Genomic DNA, 15,909 nt, shown 5'->3' on the forward strand with positions numbered 1-15,909 from the left:
TGATAAGAAGCCTACTACACCATTTGCACTGAGTATACGTGCTTAGGTTGCTATAAGCACGACACGAACACGAACAGCTTCGAACAAGAAGGTGGTTCGAAACTACGCTTTGCCGGACGCCTCTTACGGACGTCCCGCCTGCGAAGCGTCAAGGGAACTCACGTGAACTGCTCCACAAACCAGTGCCCCTGCTCGCAGAATAACACTTCGAAGCAGCTGCCACCGAACGTTTTAGGGAAAGGAGAAACTGCACAGCTACTCAGTTTGAGAGGCTGAAGGTCATCAAGGGTTGAAAGTAGTCACACCCGGTGACATACGTTCGAACATGAGGATGCGAAATACAATGACGCCTTTCGAGAGGGCGAACGTAAAAAAAAAGGACGGCACCACTACGACGTGTTTCCTTTTTTTTTGTGAATGAGTAAAACAGTGAAGTGACCAGACATATGTAGGGTTCCCATACTGTTTGCCAGAGCTTGGTGCTAATATAAAAAAAGAAGGCTACATTTCGGAACGCAAATCTGTCACGCAACCAAGACAAAATCTGGGTGGACACCACTAAAATGAAGCAGCGACGCTACAAGTCACTCCAGTGGCGTGAAACGAATCGAACAGCAGACTAGCAAGCCCCAAGCACATACTTCCCGAGCTGGCGTCCACGATACGTGTCTGGAGCAGGGAAAGTGAGCCCCGCTCAGCGCTTCACGTCTAGTACAAGTAAACACGCGTATTGTTAATCGCGTAAGGGAAAACTTCGAGTGTCTCGATGAAAAGAGGAATGAAGGATGAACAGACGCCGACGTGTCTGTTGCCCGGGCCCCGGCCAGCAAGGAGCCTCGATCGCAGGGATGTGTGGCGCAGCCCAAGGAGGCGTGGCGCTAGGCGTGGTTGTGCGGACTGGGGGGAGGGCTAGAGCTGACGCTCTTGCCCAGGCCCGAGTCTGAGCTCGCGGAGTGCGTGTGGTCCTTGTGAAGTCCCGGGCGCCTGGGCGACACCGATCGGCATCCGGGCAGCAGGAGGGGCATTTGGGGCACGGGTGATGCGGTCGCGCTCCGGCTCGGACGCACGTCCGGCCGCAGACGCGACCCTTCCTGTAAGGACACAAGAATTACAATTTCGGATGTTACCGTAAACACCTCCCTGGTCGCAAAATACAAGGTCACGTGGATGAGAATGTACGTATTTGATTAAAATGCCCCCCATACGACGATAGAAGGGAACGGCTGCTACGAGACGTAATCACACTGTTCAGCCTCAAGAATCACACCTTAAGTTCACGACCAACACATACCTAGCAAAAAGAGACGCACTTAGCAATAAACAACTTTCTAGGAGCGAGTGTTATGCTTGGAAATGATTAAAAAAAGCCTGGCAAATTTTATGTATATAGCTTGACCTAACCATGTTTTTTTATTGACGTGAAGTAAGGAGATGTTGGCACACAAAATATGCGCTGGCTACTCCTTAACATTTAGTGGTGTATAAAATGCAACACGTATAGGTTTCAAGTCTATAAGCACAACAAGTCTCCTGTACATACAATATGCAACTGTAACAACACGATATACAATATATAACAGGACATGAGATTTCAAAACAACGTATGTAACCATCTCATGTATGTACATATGCGTTGATGTTAACAAACAGAAGAGTAACCTATACATACAGTCCACACCCACATAATTGTCAACATAATAGTCTACCATCACATGAATATGGTTGTCACGTTAAAAAAGAAAAAAAGCACTAATATATTGGCCACAAATTCCACTGTCTTCAAGAAAACTTTTTATACATTTAATACATTCTTTCGCAAACTTCTTGTTGAGCAAAGACCCAAGAGTTCACTTCAACTGAATAGTCTTCAAAAAAAGAACAATCATGACCATCATTTTAGGTCTGAAGGCCCCTTCCGCCAATTTCTCGCGAAGTGGGGGCCCTCCCAAGCGACTACAACTTCTTTCTGACGATCACCAGGACGGAAGTGTGCTTGTACCTACTTAGCCAGTAGGTATCTGGCAACAGCAATTCTCTGCCTCTCACAGCAGCGGCGGATGCTCACCTATTTCACCAAGGCTGTGGCGGGTGAAGGTACACCCAGGGGTCTTCGCAGAACCTTATGAGGCTACCTTTCGAGATGAGTACCCAGATACAATCGAGCACCATGTCGGATGTACTCCTGTACCCATCGAGAAAAACTGGTGGGTTCCCGGTCGGCACTGGGAATTGAACCCGGCACCTCCCGCATTGGAAGTAGACGCTCCAACCATGTAGCCACCGCAGCGGTTTCCGCAAAACTCATAAAGTACTTGCATCCATGTGCTTCGAGTTGATGAATCCATCCACTGTTATGAATGGCGCCAGAGCTGACGAGGGAGCAGCGCTCTTTTGATCCTCAAACAAGTAACCGAACGGCCAGCTGCCTATGCCCGCCAGTTATTGTCCCTCCAAGCCGAAGGGTGAGGCGTCGTGCCACCACAACGCCATAAGCCGTTCGAGAGAGAACAACAAATACAGCATCTTCCTGGGAAGAGACCGTGGCAGCCGCCGCTAATAACCCCACTAAATAGGCGAGCAGTTCGGCGGACCTTTTGAAGTATGCTGTCATGACCTCGGGACCCCTCGACCAGCGGCACACACACGACGAGGAATAGCCCCACTGGCGCCACCTTGGACTGCAGAGTCACGCCTCAATATTGGACGTTCCCGTGGGCCTTGCATGCTCTTCACCCTCGCCGGCTGTGGTGATTTGTGATTGGACAATAACCTCTGCACGTGTTCCCTGATCTAGGGATCTGGGGAGAACATACCCTTTATAATGAGCCACCCGGCTCATTCGAAGGAGCGCCATGTAGAGGAACGCCAGATTCGAGAGCTTGCCATGTAAGAAAGAGGCCGTCATGTACGAGAGCTCACTATGTACCTAATGTAAACAAACCCTCTTCAAGTCTCTCTTCCTCCTGCCTCGACAACTTCATCCCGAACCTCCGGTGCCTGCAAACCCCGGTCGCAACACCCCGCACTGTCAATTGCTTGTTTCCTGGTTAGCTCAACTGTAGAGTGATCGCCCCAGAAAGGCGTTGGACCTGGGTTCGAACGCCGGACTAGGACGAATTTTACGGACTAAGAGATCTCTTTATGAGAAATTCACGTGGATTTCATTAAAGCATCGTGCTACAAATGGGTGGTTGTCTTCTTTCTCTTTTTTAACCCTTTCACCACCTTGCGGGTTTTGGCAGAACTCATTTGTAACAGTGCTTCTGTTCCTCTGCAATATCTGCAGAGCCAATGGATGATTTTTTGTAGTGTCTGAAGGTGAAAAAATGCCGACATGGTGCTTTACTTTTCATGAATTTAAACGAAGATTGGCGAGCCTCCGCTATTACAAGGGAACTCGAAGTCATTTGTGGAACTCTTAAACATGCGTAATCCCCTGGCTAGAAGTCCTTGTTCCGACGTGGGTGAAATGCCATGTAGGACTGCCGCAGAGGATGCAGTCTTCTGTCTTATTAGAGCATTGCGCATGGTGAGTAGAGACAATACTATTCTACACCATGACATGCCAGCGATTCTGTCAAGTATATCCACTACTGAATTAACATCGCTTTCAAGTTGTTTCTTTTATGCGGGGTGCTCCTGATAGCTGCAGATCAAGGATTATTCCAAGAAATCGATGGTGTGTCACAATCTCTAAAAGCTGTCTTTCCGGACTAAGGTTGAAACTCTTTAACTTCTTGCGGGTGAAGGGCAACATGACTGTCTTTGTATGTGACAGAGCCTTCCCTCCCTCGATTAAAAAGTTGTTTATGTTATTAATGCCCTCTTGTAATGTCCTCTGAATTCAACAGTACTTCTAGATATCCAAATGCACACATCATCTGCATACAGTTAGAAATGTAAATTATATGGCAGTCTTCTTGGTAAGTCAGCCATGACATAGTTGAATAGAAAGGGGCTAAGCACACTTCCCTGTGGCACTCCCGGCTTGACATCGTGTTCTGCACTCTTTCCTTCAGGTGTCTGGACAAATATTTTGCGACCTAATAAAAACTGAGAAATCAATCGCAAGGACCTGCCACAAATTACGAGTTCCAACATACTTACAAGAACGTGAATGTGACTGACGGTATCGAACGCCCTTTTTATGTTCGAAAATACTGCGATTGTCTAGTTACCAAAACCACGTTGGTGTTCCACATATGTTACTACGTCTAGTATATCATCTATTGTGCATCTCTATTTTCAAAAACCTGTTATGTAGTTGGACAACACATTCGTTTTGTTGCATTACAACTCAAGTCGCACGTAAATAGTCTTCCCCATTACTTTGCATAAGCAGCTTATCAAGCTGACTGGACAAAAAGACGCAAGGCACAAGGGTGTCTTTCCAGTTTTTGGAATCGAAACAACTCAAGTGACTTTCTAAGGTGGCGGTACAGTTTCTTCTGTCCATACATTAATATAGATGTCTAAAACAACTATTTTGCCTCTCGACCCAAGGTCTCTTAGCATATGTTAAGTAATGCCGTCAGGCCCTGCAGCAGACTTTTGACGACATGAAGCAATTGCACATTGCAGCTCGCTTAAAACAAATGTGGAGTTTAGTTGAAGATGTTGGCCCCAAAAACAAGCATTAAGTTTCTGTTTTTTCATTGCAAAATAATTGTTAAATGCTGCACAATCTGATGTAGCGCGATGTGATCAATGAGCTCACAAAGTTCACCTGCCATTACTATCTTCCGTGTGTCTATAGCCAAAGCGAGGGCACGAAATGGGAAGGATCGTTGAATGCTCGAAATATCAACCATATTCTCGGAACAAGTGTGTGAGAAGAAAGCATGCTGCAGCAACCACACCAGCGTCGTTTTCATAAACTTTCCATGCGTGGACGCATGGCATTGTGAATTTTTTAGCACTTTTGTGTTCTTCTAAGGTACCGCTTCATCAGTACGCTCTTTCAGACCGGCGTCTGATGGCTCTGAAGCATTCGTATTCTCCGTCAACTGCAGCGTAATCTTTCGGAATCGGAACCTTCTTTGTGCATATGTTTTGACCATCCTGCCAAAAGTGCGTGAATTCTTCAACACTTGCATGCAGAATGAGCTGACTAATCAGGCGAAAACGAAGGCTTTTCAATTCGTCAGTCTGTTGTATCAGTCCACATGCTAGAGTGATTTACAAGGTACGGAAAATGACCCCTTCCACGTGTTTCTACATCCGTTGATTATCCATTGCCTTTCACCAGACCTGGTGGACATATTATATCTATACAGCTTGAAGAATTATACTCGCGAAAGAATGTTGGTGATGCGTCATTTAAAACTGTCAAATTGCACTTGTCTATAGCGCTCTCTACAACATTACCACGTGCATCAGATTGATCACTGCCCCAGATAACGTTAATTGCATTCAAGTCTCTGCATATAAGACTAGAAATTTTGAAGATGTCCACTAACTCTTCCATGGAAATACGACTTCAAAGTTATAGATAAATATTAATCCCTGTTATGCACAGATTACCAAACGATACCTTACATGCGACGAATTACGGAAAGTCAGAATAGCTTGACTAAACTTGCTAAGATGGTAGCTCCTTTCTGACACACAGGTGCACACTGCTGACTCCACCTTGAAGAGATGACTTGTATATCACACAGCTCGAGGGGAGAAAATTGTCAATAATTCCAGCCTCCTGAATGCAAAGTACTTGAAAGTTTAACTGTACAAGTAGTTCACGAAAGTCAGCACACTTCCTCCGAGGACTGTTGGTATTCCACTGGATTATGGAGACATTTTCGTAGCGGGTATTCATTTTTGTAGTGGGTGTTCATATACTACAGGCTTCTCGCAGGCTTAACCTGGATTGTTGGCACAATAGGGCTTCCAGAGGCAATGGGACTTTGACTTCTGCTGGTTATTTGCTTCAGGCAGTGGAAACAGCATTGCCCTAATAGCGGTGAAAAGCATTTGCAGAATAAGTTCTGCCACTGATGTACTGGTACCGTTGGTGTTCGTTGGTATTTTCACATATGGTCGCTGAGAAGTACACGATGTTTCATTCGCATGGCTTGTAGAAACATTAGAGCTCTCGGGTGCATTGCTTTCTGCCTGATGCCCCACGCGTGTTCACAACACTGAGCATAAGTAGGAGTACTTGACTTTTCTGCCCTTGTTTGGTATTGGGGCGGTACTCTTTGTGGATCTCTTGATGAGTCTCTTTGATGAGGTGGCTGCTGCGTGCGCTGAGGTAGACGATCTCGTACTGGGTGAACAATTTCAAGATTTGTAGAGACTTCGTTGCGGCGCGGTTGCCTTCCATCGATAAGTTCATGTCGTCTCATTTGTGCAGCGGCGTCGTTTTGCGGGCAGCCTGAGTAGGAGGCAGCGTGATAGCCCACACAGTTCGCGCACTTAGGCTGAATTACCGACTTGCAATCCTTGTGGTGATGGTCTTCTGAGCAAATCTTGCATAGACGTGTGCAGCAGCAACTTTTCGCAATGTGTCCAAATCGCTGCAGTTATAACACTGAAGTGCTGGACCAAGGTACTCATCCGCTAGATGACTCGTGAATCCTAAGTAAAGTCTTCCTGGAATTGGGTGGTCGTCTCGGAAAGTCAGTATCACTGTGTGAAGTGGACGCGAGGTCATTGCTCGATCTTCCTGGTGGTAATACTTCATTATTCGACACGTTGGTGACCAACCCCCTGCATCTTTTAAATACTCTAACAGCTGTTCGTTTGAGGACTGCGGATGGACATGTTTCACTTTCCTAAGGTTTCGCGTGTATGACTCTGGAAAAAAAGGCTTGACTTCTAGTCCATCTACATTCGACAGCATAAGAAGGTGTTTTGCTGATGCTAAGGAAACAACGCTGACACGGACACTTCCATGCCTGGTGGTCCTGAATGATTGCACTTCTTTAGAATCGGAAACCATTTCGGCTGGCGCTCAATTGGGATTCACTCTGATGCATTGTCATTTATTGCTTCTGAACTTGTCGAAGCCGTTTTATGGTTGTAAACGAGTAAACATGCTGGCTTTATGATGTTTTGCCGGATCTGTAAGCCTTCAGGTTTTCTATTATGTTCTGTAGCATCACTCAAATGGCTAGACATACTTGAACGAGCATAGGGCTCGTGGCGATGAATGCGTACCACCGTATACTGGTAGCGTATTATCCAAGTCGTCAATAAAGAGACGTCGTACTTTTAGGGCAATCGTACCGCGGAGTCTTCACTCGGCGCCTTGTTAGTACACCGCAGAAGAACTTGACACCGGCGTTAAAGTCGGAGAAAAAAATTGCCCGCAGCTTCCCTCGGGGGAACACTGAGGAGGATGCGGAGCATATAATTGGTTAACGGGGTGTTAAAGTGCGACTTACTTGGGTCGATGGATAAATTGGTTAACGTGGTTGTGAAATGGGGTGTTAAATTGCGACTTACTTGGGTCGATGGCTAAATTGGTTAACGCGGTTGTAGGAGGGGGTGTTAAATGAGTGAACACGTACACACGTATGCGAAAGGGCGGCGCTGGTCGAAGGGACGTCGATCATTGTGTTTGTGGATTCGTTGGAATTCATTTCACCACGACCTTGGACGTCGACGCGCCGTACAAACCAACCGACGAGCGGCAACTGAGCGAGCGAGCGCCGACCTTGAGTATATATACAGCTCGACGGCGCATGCACTGTCAGCTGTTGAATGTTCTCGAAGCGCGACGCCACATGCGCGTCCACTGGAGAATCAGGAGAATTGTAGATGTCGAACGCGGTGTGTAGAGGAAGAAGGGTGCACAGATGGTGGAGGAGTGAAGCGCGCGCGGTGTGTAGAGGAGGAAGGGATGCACAGATGGTGGATGAGTGGGCGACGGCGCGACGGCGCATGCGCGCGCGTCAGCTGTCGAATGTTCGAGAAGCGGTGCGGACGGCGCGGACGGCGCGGACGGCGCACTACAAGGCGCGAGTATAAGATGCTTCCGCATCTAAAAAAACAGCCGCACACGTACACAGCGACCAAACACGACCTCTTCCTTTTCGTGTCACTTCTTGCGTAAACTTGTTTCGTGTCCCTGTCACTGGCCTTTGCAAATTTTGGTGTTATGTGACTGTACATTATCAGTGACACTTTTTAAGTATATTTGCTGTTCTTGAAACTGCATTTTTACAGTATTTTTGTGGTTCCTTGTGTGGCTTGATAAAATTCGTTTGTCGCCCAATAGTCGTCTGGTCGGGAAAAGGCTTGATGACAAAAGGAAAAGAAGTAACACCAAAATAAAAAAAATGTTCAAAAACAGTAATGTTTCCGGCTTTTTCTGCTTGGTCGCTGCTGCGTAAGTGAACTTCTTGTTATGTGACTATTTGTGTTACTTTTATGACTTACGTGAAATGCATCGACAGCATATTTGAGGCAATTCTTTTCATTGCTGTGGTTTTTACGAATTATACTATGTGCAAGAAGGAGTAGTCTGTGCTATACAAGTATTTCTTGCGTTTTACCTGCCAGAACGACGATATCATTACAAGCTGCGCCATAGTGGAAGTCTCCTGAAGTTCCAATAACTTGGAGCTCTTTAATTCGCGCCTAAATCTAAGTACGCGTGACTGTATAGCACACCTCCTCCATCGAAATGTGAATATCACCGCCGGCATCGAACCCACGACTTTCGGTTCAGCAGCTGAGCACCATAACCACTGTACCATCTCGAATGGCGTTTTAAATAATTTATAAAAGAATAGCCCACCTTTTATACCGCTTTGAAGGTGCAGTAATATGCTATCGCTTTCTTAACTAATAAGCAGTTCTCGTTCTTATAGTTGATTCAGAACCAACGTAGTCTATTTGGAAACACCAGCATAAATGTTAAAGTAAAAGGCCTTCTCATACCAGAATATTAAGTATTACTCGAGCTGTAAGCGGAGGCTATAGAGATTTATGTTTTGCCACCTGGGTTTATTTCACGTTCACCTAAATCTGTGTAGATTGTAACAGTGTGATTGATGGGGCTGGTTGGTGCTGCATGGTAGATGAATAAAACAGCGCTAAAGATAAGGTGAGAAGGCACATCACGCGGAGCTGGGCTAACAGTCAAGCACTATTGCAAAACAACTGCAGTATTATAGAAAACGGGCATCTGCGCTGAACGATGAAACAGACGCAGAAATAGGGATACGTGTGACAAGGGCCCTACAGCAAACATTATAAAGAAACTGCCACATTGATGCACTCAGGTATATAATTTCACAAAGCGAAATTGAGGGTGCCCTAATACAAGAAACAAGATGTTGCGCATTTCCGCTTACGTAGCTACTAAAACTACGCAAAAAAAGAGAGAAGAAATTGAGAGGGCAGACACACAAGCACCGCTGGCAATTGAACGTTTATTGAAGGAAACACAAATATTTGTCTTTCCTTCAATAAACTTTCAGTTGCTAGTCTGCGCTTGTGTGTGCGCCTTTTCTGTTTCTTGTCCCTTTTTCGCGCAGTTTTTGTAGTTATAGATTACCAACTCGCCCAGCGTTCAGTTCTCTGCCTGCGTTTCGTGCATCTGCGCAGATACCTGTTTTTTTATATATTGCTGAGCTTTTGTAACAAAACTCGGCCTTTAGTTCACCACCGAGTATGTGACTTCTTCTCGTCCCGTGTTTAGCGCTGTTTTATTCTTTGTCTACCACTAAGTAGGCTGGTTTTGTTTTATTTTATCCCGTAGAAGTACGACCGCCGTTATCAGGAATTTTTCATCCTGAATGGCTGTTGTTATTGCTTGCTACTGAGAACTACGCTGTTTCATAAATAAAGGGCTCGTGAGGAATACTGCAGAAGTTAAAAGCGTGAAATATTAGATTGACTTAGGCAACATAATGCTTATCACTGTAATGTTTCAGTAAATGCGTCAGATATTGAGTAAGCCCGTTCTTTTGAAGCGTGTTGTAGATAAGGTATTCTCTTCTGTAAATGAGCAAACGAGTCTACCTAGTTTAATGGTTGTGACAAGAAAAGAAAAAGTAGAAACTCCATGTCACCATGAGACAGCAAGCCAAGTGGTCGCAGAATGCTGATTCACGTAATTGCTCATAACAACACATTTCCCTCTTTCTTTTTCATGGTCCTACTTTTTCATCTTCACTTCCCACGTTGGCAAACACGGTGCAATGTGGCGATTTTTTGACCCCGGCCAAAACTATTACGGACCTCTGAGGCTCAGGGCATTGTTCAAACTATATTTTGCGATCTCCAGGTAACCACGCAGTGGTGGTCTAGTTGCTAAGGTGCGCGGTTGCTGACCCGCAGGTCGCGGGATCTTATCCCGGCTGAGGCGGCTGCATTTTCAATGGAGGCGAAAATGCTGTATGCCCGTGTGCTCAGATTCGGGTGCACGTTAAAGAACCCCAAGTGGTCAAAATTTTAGAAGCCCTCCACTAAGGCGTCTCTCATAATCATATCGTGGTTTTGGGTCGTTAAACTCCACATAATCGATTACCAGGTATGGTGTGCATATAGCTTACCTGAAAGTCGGGTGACAGGTAAGACGACCCGAAGGACGGTGTGGCAAGTAAGGGCTGTGGTGACGGCAAAGACGGTGTCGGTACCCGCCTCTCGCAAGGTGAATTGCCAGTCAGGCAACTGAACGATATGCGGTACACTCGCAGCGGCTTTGCACCGTCGTTGGAGCCCGTGCTACCAGTCGCTGTAACGGAATGAGGAGCACACGTAGGTCAATAAAAGCGTTGAACAGCTGGCAAGTTACACACGTGTTAAGAAACGTCATGCAAGATTTAGCGCATGACAAACTTCGTGTCATCTTTTCAAAAGTTGTGTCTGACTGGACGTGTCCGAAGGTTTTGAGCATAACCCCTTAAGCTATACGTCGAACGTCACCGCAACTCTTCGGTGTAATTTTACAAGCAAAATTTGAAACTGCGAGATTTGAAAAGGTCGCTTAAACTCTAATAAGTGTCAGCTAGCAATGTCGACAAGGCATGGCCTTCTAACAACGCATGTATTCACGACACCTTGTCGCTAATTTCATGCTGCCAATGTTTAGACTAGAAACAAAGCAGTGCTATAACGTGGCTGGGAAGCTGTAGCTAATTTTTGTAAATACTCGCATTACTAAAAGTGAGGAAATGAGCAATGTTGCTAAGAGAGAGTAGTTTGAATATAGAGTATTTGAAACGTTCCTTTTCAACAATCTCTTGGTTGAGCTTCACTGCGCTGCGGCATTGCGAGAGAGTTTCAAAAGTGGCAAAAGGAGGTATAAAAAATCCTGAATATGCACAGTTTTTTTCAAGACGCCCAAGTTAAAACAACCAAATTTGTCATGTTCTGCACCTCGTGCACGAGATTTCACGAGGATGACTGCAACCTTCATGTTAAGCTTATACTTTAGACAAGCGTATGGAGCCTTATTTCACGTGTATTTATTGCAAAGCTATTTGGTGAAATAGGTCCTTTCACGACGCATATGCCTGAATTGCACCAATCTTCAAAACGCATTATATATTTTTATTAACCACGTTGCTTTCGCATTTGGCCACATATATAATTCTTACATAACTTGAGAGCTCAGAAGATGGAAAGATAAGTTATGCAGCAAACACCAAACTGTTGGATCTTTCAAATGAGCGACACTTCATTGTCACTCTAATAATTAAACTGTAAATATGAACTAGTGCTCTAGCTCACCTAGAATTTATATACAGGGCTAATTTTGAGAAATCTGCTTGGACCGAACAGCTCAATTTCGAGAATATTTAAAAAAAATAAAGAATAAGCCACGTTCAAAACTATTGCGATGAAATGCTCAGTATGTGCGAAAAATTAAGGAAAAAGAAACGACAGCTTCCACAACAATATAGACTACAGACAGACACACAAAAGTAGCTTTATTCTCAGCGCATTGGTCTGCACCTTATACGAAATGATCACTGAAACGTCCATAGCACTACGTAAGCAAAACGACAAAAAAAGTCAACACGCACACTCACAATGGGGCGATGATGGAGGGGACACGCTGGAATCGCGCTCCATGCGGTCTTCCTTGATGCGCTCTTTCCGAACTTGAAAGAACTCCGGTGCGGTGCTCACGAAAAAGATGTCACTCTGAAAATGGCGATATGATGAGAGTGCAGCTTAGCGAAACGTAGTAATTACTCACACTCTGAATGTATGTTTCAATGATTGGTGGATAGAATCCCGCTATGAAACCTGCGTTGGATTATTTGCTGCTGTAACTGAGACTATGCGTAATGTGCATTTTATTAGGTTCACAGGCAAAACAAAATGAAAGAAAGAAAAGCAACTAAACATTCTTTCACGTTTTCCCCAAAGTTAATATTCGTGCTCACAATGTGTAATTATACTGTAAAAACAGCTTTTGAAGGTATGAAGAATACTTGCGTAAAGTTTACGAATTCCAGTCATTTTATGTAAATAAGGGGAAAACGTGCGTGGATACCGACGAACATTCTGCGTTCTTTTTAGGCCCAGAGAGAGCGCGCTTACCCAGTGAACCATTTGCAAAAGTCGTAAATTTGGCTGCTCTGTTAAGCTATTTTCCCACCATTAGATTGTTAGCAAACTACTTTTTTCTTCATACACGATGTGTTTATGGAAAGCCTAAGGAGCGTGTAACTATATACCACTATTACTCATGGTTTAGCCCCGCCGCGGTGGTGGCTAAGGTACTCGGTTCCTGACCCGCAGGTCGTGGGATCGAATCACAGCTGCACCGGCTGCATTTCCGATGGAGGCGGAAATGTTGTAGGCCCGTGTGCTCAGATTTGGGTGCACGTTAAAGAACCCCAGATGGTCGAAATTTCCGGAGCCTTCCACTACGGCGCCTCTCATAATCATATGGTGGTTTTCGAACGTTAAACCCCTCACACCAATATATCTCCATGGTTTATTAATTTTTAGTGTGATAATAATTACACGAACACTATCGACGGGTTTTAGCCGTCAGATTCATTGTCATCGTCACGTTCCGTGTAAAGTACAAATTGTTAAGCCCCCCCCCCCCCCCCGCGCATCGTATGCTCTACTCGCGAGTAAAAGCGCGCGTGTGGGGGCGACAAATATGGCTGAAGCACATATAAACCGGGACGACCCAACTCTATCGCATGAACGGCGCATGCGGTAGCATATATCACCTCGAGTTACTGCATATGGCTTACTTTAGAAGCTAGAGTTGCGCCATACGACGCCGCTTCACTGCCATTCGCCAAGTGGCGTCGCACGGAACTCCGAATAGCTTCAGAAAAGCCGACCTTCTGCGGTTCATGCAGCACCGTTTCTTGTTTAAGCGGCATCGGTTCGAGCACCATCGCTATCAGGACGTCGCATATTTTGGTGGGGTGTGCCTCACGCAGCAGGTTTTCCATGGATGTGTTGTTACTCGCTCTGACTCACACCTCTTCAAGTTTGCTGCCTGTCATTTGCTTTTGCAGGAAAATATGACAGGATACCGTGCACCTATGCCTACTGCAGGAATCGCAGTGAGAGTACAAAAGCTTTTTTTCTACGTACCGTGCGCAGAATCAGGAGATATATGGCCAGTGCAATGAATTTCGTGAATGAGATGCGATTAGCCAGTGTCGAGCAATGCTAGAATATGCCAGGTAAGCTAACGCCAGAACAGCCATTTTTTAAAGGGACCGACAACTGCTCAGAACATGAAATGAGATGACTGCATGGATGGAGAGATCGTTGCTAATGGTGACTCAAACCAACTCTGTTTCTCTTGTGAAAAGTGAAGTTATACTTTTATTTCTTCATTGAAAATTGCGAAAAATTTCCTGTGGTGCCACCCGGTGGCTGAAACTTTGATTATTTGATGTTCCCTCTCATGTGATCGTATATTAGTTTAAGCGGTCAAAAATATTCTTGTTACTATTGAAATATTGTTTGCTTATTTATAGTAATGAATGTTACTCAATAAAAATGTAAATATCGGCTTGTGTTAGTAGTACGCATTGAAGTGACACTGCCTTTGCGTGATGTAATGCTCTCATGCTCGTCATCGTGTCTTGAGCAACATTTCTGCTTGCTGATGAAACCATGCAGGCTGTATTCAGGTCACTAAGATTTTGGAGGGACGTGGTTTTTCTACCTACACTTTGTCTCAGAATTGACATGCACTGCTATTTGACACGGCTGCGCATATGTTTAGGGACGTTTTTGGTGAATTGGCTTGTCTCGTGTGTCCACAGAGTAACGACCACAGGCGTAACAACCTTGCGCGTACGCGCATGCAAAGTGGTGTAAGCACAGAAAAGCTCTCTAAAGGCAAATCATCTCATTGTAACGGCTTGTTATGTCAAAACTAGTTGCGAAGCTCAAAATAAGCGTTGTTAAGCATGTGAAACTCTTGCGAAAGCCGAACAAGGACAGCATGCAAAAGTCATCAGAAGGCCTACAGGCATCGCTATAAATTCCCAGCGTTGCTGCACAAAAGGGCACATCCGTGTTCACAACCTTCCCGAACGAAAAATACTGCTTTTAAAATAACTACGTGCTTTTAGAAGTAACTGATCGATTGATTGATATGCGGGGTTTAACGTCCCAAAACCACCACATGATTATGAGAGACGCCGTAGTGGAGGGCTCCGGAAATTTTGACCACCTGGGGTTCTTTAACGTGCACCGAGATCTGAGCACACGGGCCTACAACATTTCCGCCTCCATCAGAAATGCAGCAGCCGCAGCCGGGATTCGAACCCGCGACCTGCGAGCCAGCAGCCGAGTACCTTAGCCACTAGACCACCACGGCGGGGCGTTTTTTAGAAATAACTACTGCAGCTACAAACACTACGAAGAGTAAGCTTTCGGTCGCGCTGGGAAAAACTGGGTTAAAAAAAACATTTGTTGGTTCCTTTTAGTGTGCAGAATTGCGCTGCAGCTGTCACGAAGTAACGCCACTGGCGCGTTCGTTGTCGAGGAAGTGTCTTTCGAGAGTCTGAGGTGTACCAACCTCAGTGCGCCTCGTTTGCATCACAAAACGATATTGTTTTCGTTCGAATAGTTTGATTGGTTTTGTTTATTTTTTAACACAAAAGTGTTTCTTGCCGGGGTCCACCACGGCCCCGCTGAAGAAATTTCCGTCACGCATATGATATTGTAAAATATACTTAAACAGATTGAGAAGAAAAAAGTCACAGAATATCCACGAGGTGAATAATGATGAGTTGGGTGAAGCGGACGGACGGGCGCATGGACGGACGCACAGACACACGCACGTACGAAAGCACGGATGGACTGATGGACGCTCAGCCCCACTCATCATCATTCACTCTGTGGATATGCTGTAACATCGTTTTATTGATGCGCAATTCAACTGGCTTCTACGACGGCTACAGCGACACGGGACATACGACCCTTGGCGGAAGTGGCTTCGCCACTAAAAATCACAGTGTATTCACGGAGTGAATGATGATGAGTAGAGCAAAGCTTCGCAGGGTTTTATGGGTAAACTGTGATTCATCCGCTGGCCGCGTCCGTGCTTCCACCTGTCGGTCTGCCCATCCGTCCGTCCGTCCGTCCGTCCCTCCATCTACCTATCCATCTGTCTGTACGTCTGTTTGTCCATCCATCCGTCCTTCCGTTCGTCCACCTGTCTATCCGCATTTTCGTCTGTCTGTATGTCTCTACATCCGTCCGTCGATATAGTGAACACTCCAAGTACCGCCATCTTGCATATTTTCATCATATATTCATCATTACAAGCACCGCCACACAGCGGACATTCGAAGGACTTGTGATGTGTATACTGGACGCTCATTGTGTGAGTCTTGCTTTCAGATTGAATATCACGCTTCAGGTTTCGAGCTCGTACGCAATACAGAACCCGTTGAAAAAGGGGGTGTCGGGAAAGCAAACGAAGCTTATCTACGCCACGGGCAAGAAGTACAA

At 45.5% G+C, this 15,909-nt stretch overlaps 1 protein-coding gene across 6 annotated transcripts in view; it reads right to left on the minus strand.

Moving 5' to 3' along the window:
• Nucleotides 1-527: 527 nt before the first annotated feature.
• The window catches only part of LOC119187884 (GTPase-activating Rap/Ran-GAP domain-like protein 3), a 458,831-nt gene continuing 443,449 nt past the window's right edge, over nt 528-15,909 (minus strand). For 4 of the 6 annotated variants that reach the window (XM_075878790.1, XM_075878787.1, XM_037435991.2 and 1 more), the window contains 3 exons: nt 11,982-12,102; nt 10,506-10,687; nt 528-1,091 (listed from right to left, as the gene is read on the minus strand). In XM_075878790.1, coding sequence (XP_075734905.1) covers nt 879-1,091; nt 10,506-10,687; nt 11,982-12,102 — 516 coding nt within the window. In that variant the 3' untranslated portion in view covers nt 528-878. The remainder of the gene's footprint in view (nt 1,092-10,505; nt 10,688-11,981; nt 12,103-15,909) is intronic. The other 2 variants (XM_075878791.1, XM_075878788.1) reach the window with 1 other exon arrangement.

This window comes from Rhipicephalus microplus, chromosome X, assembly GCF_043290135.1.
Source record: "Rhipicephalus microplus isolate Deutch F79 chromosome X, USDA_Rmic, whole genome shotgun sequence".
In the NCBI taxonomy this organism is placed as follows: domain Eukaryota; kingdom Metazoa; phylum Arthropoda; class Arachnida; order Ixodida; family Ixodidae; genus Rhipicephalus; species Rhipicephalus microplus.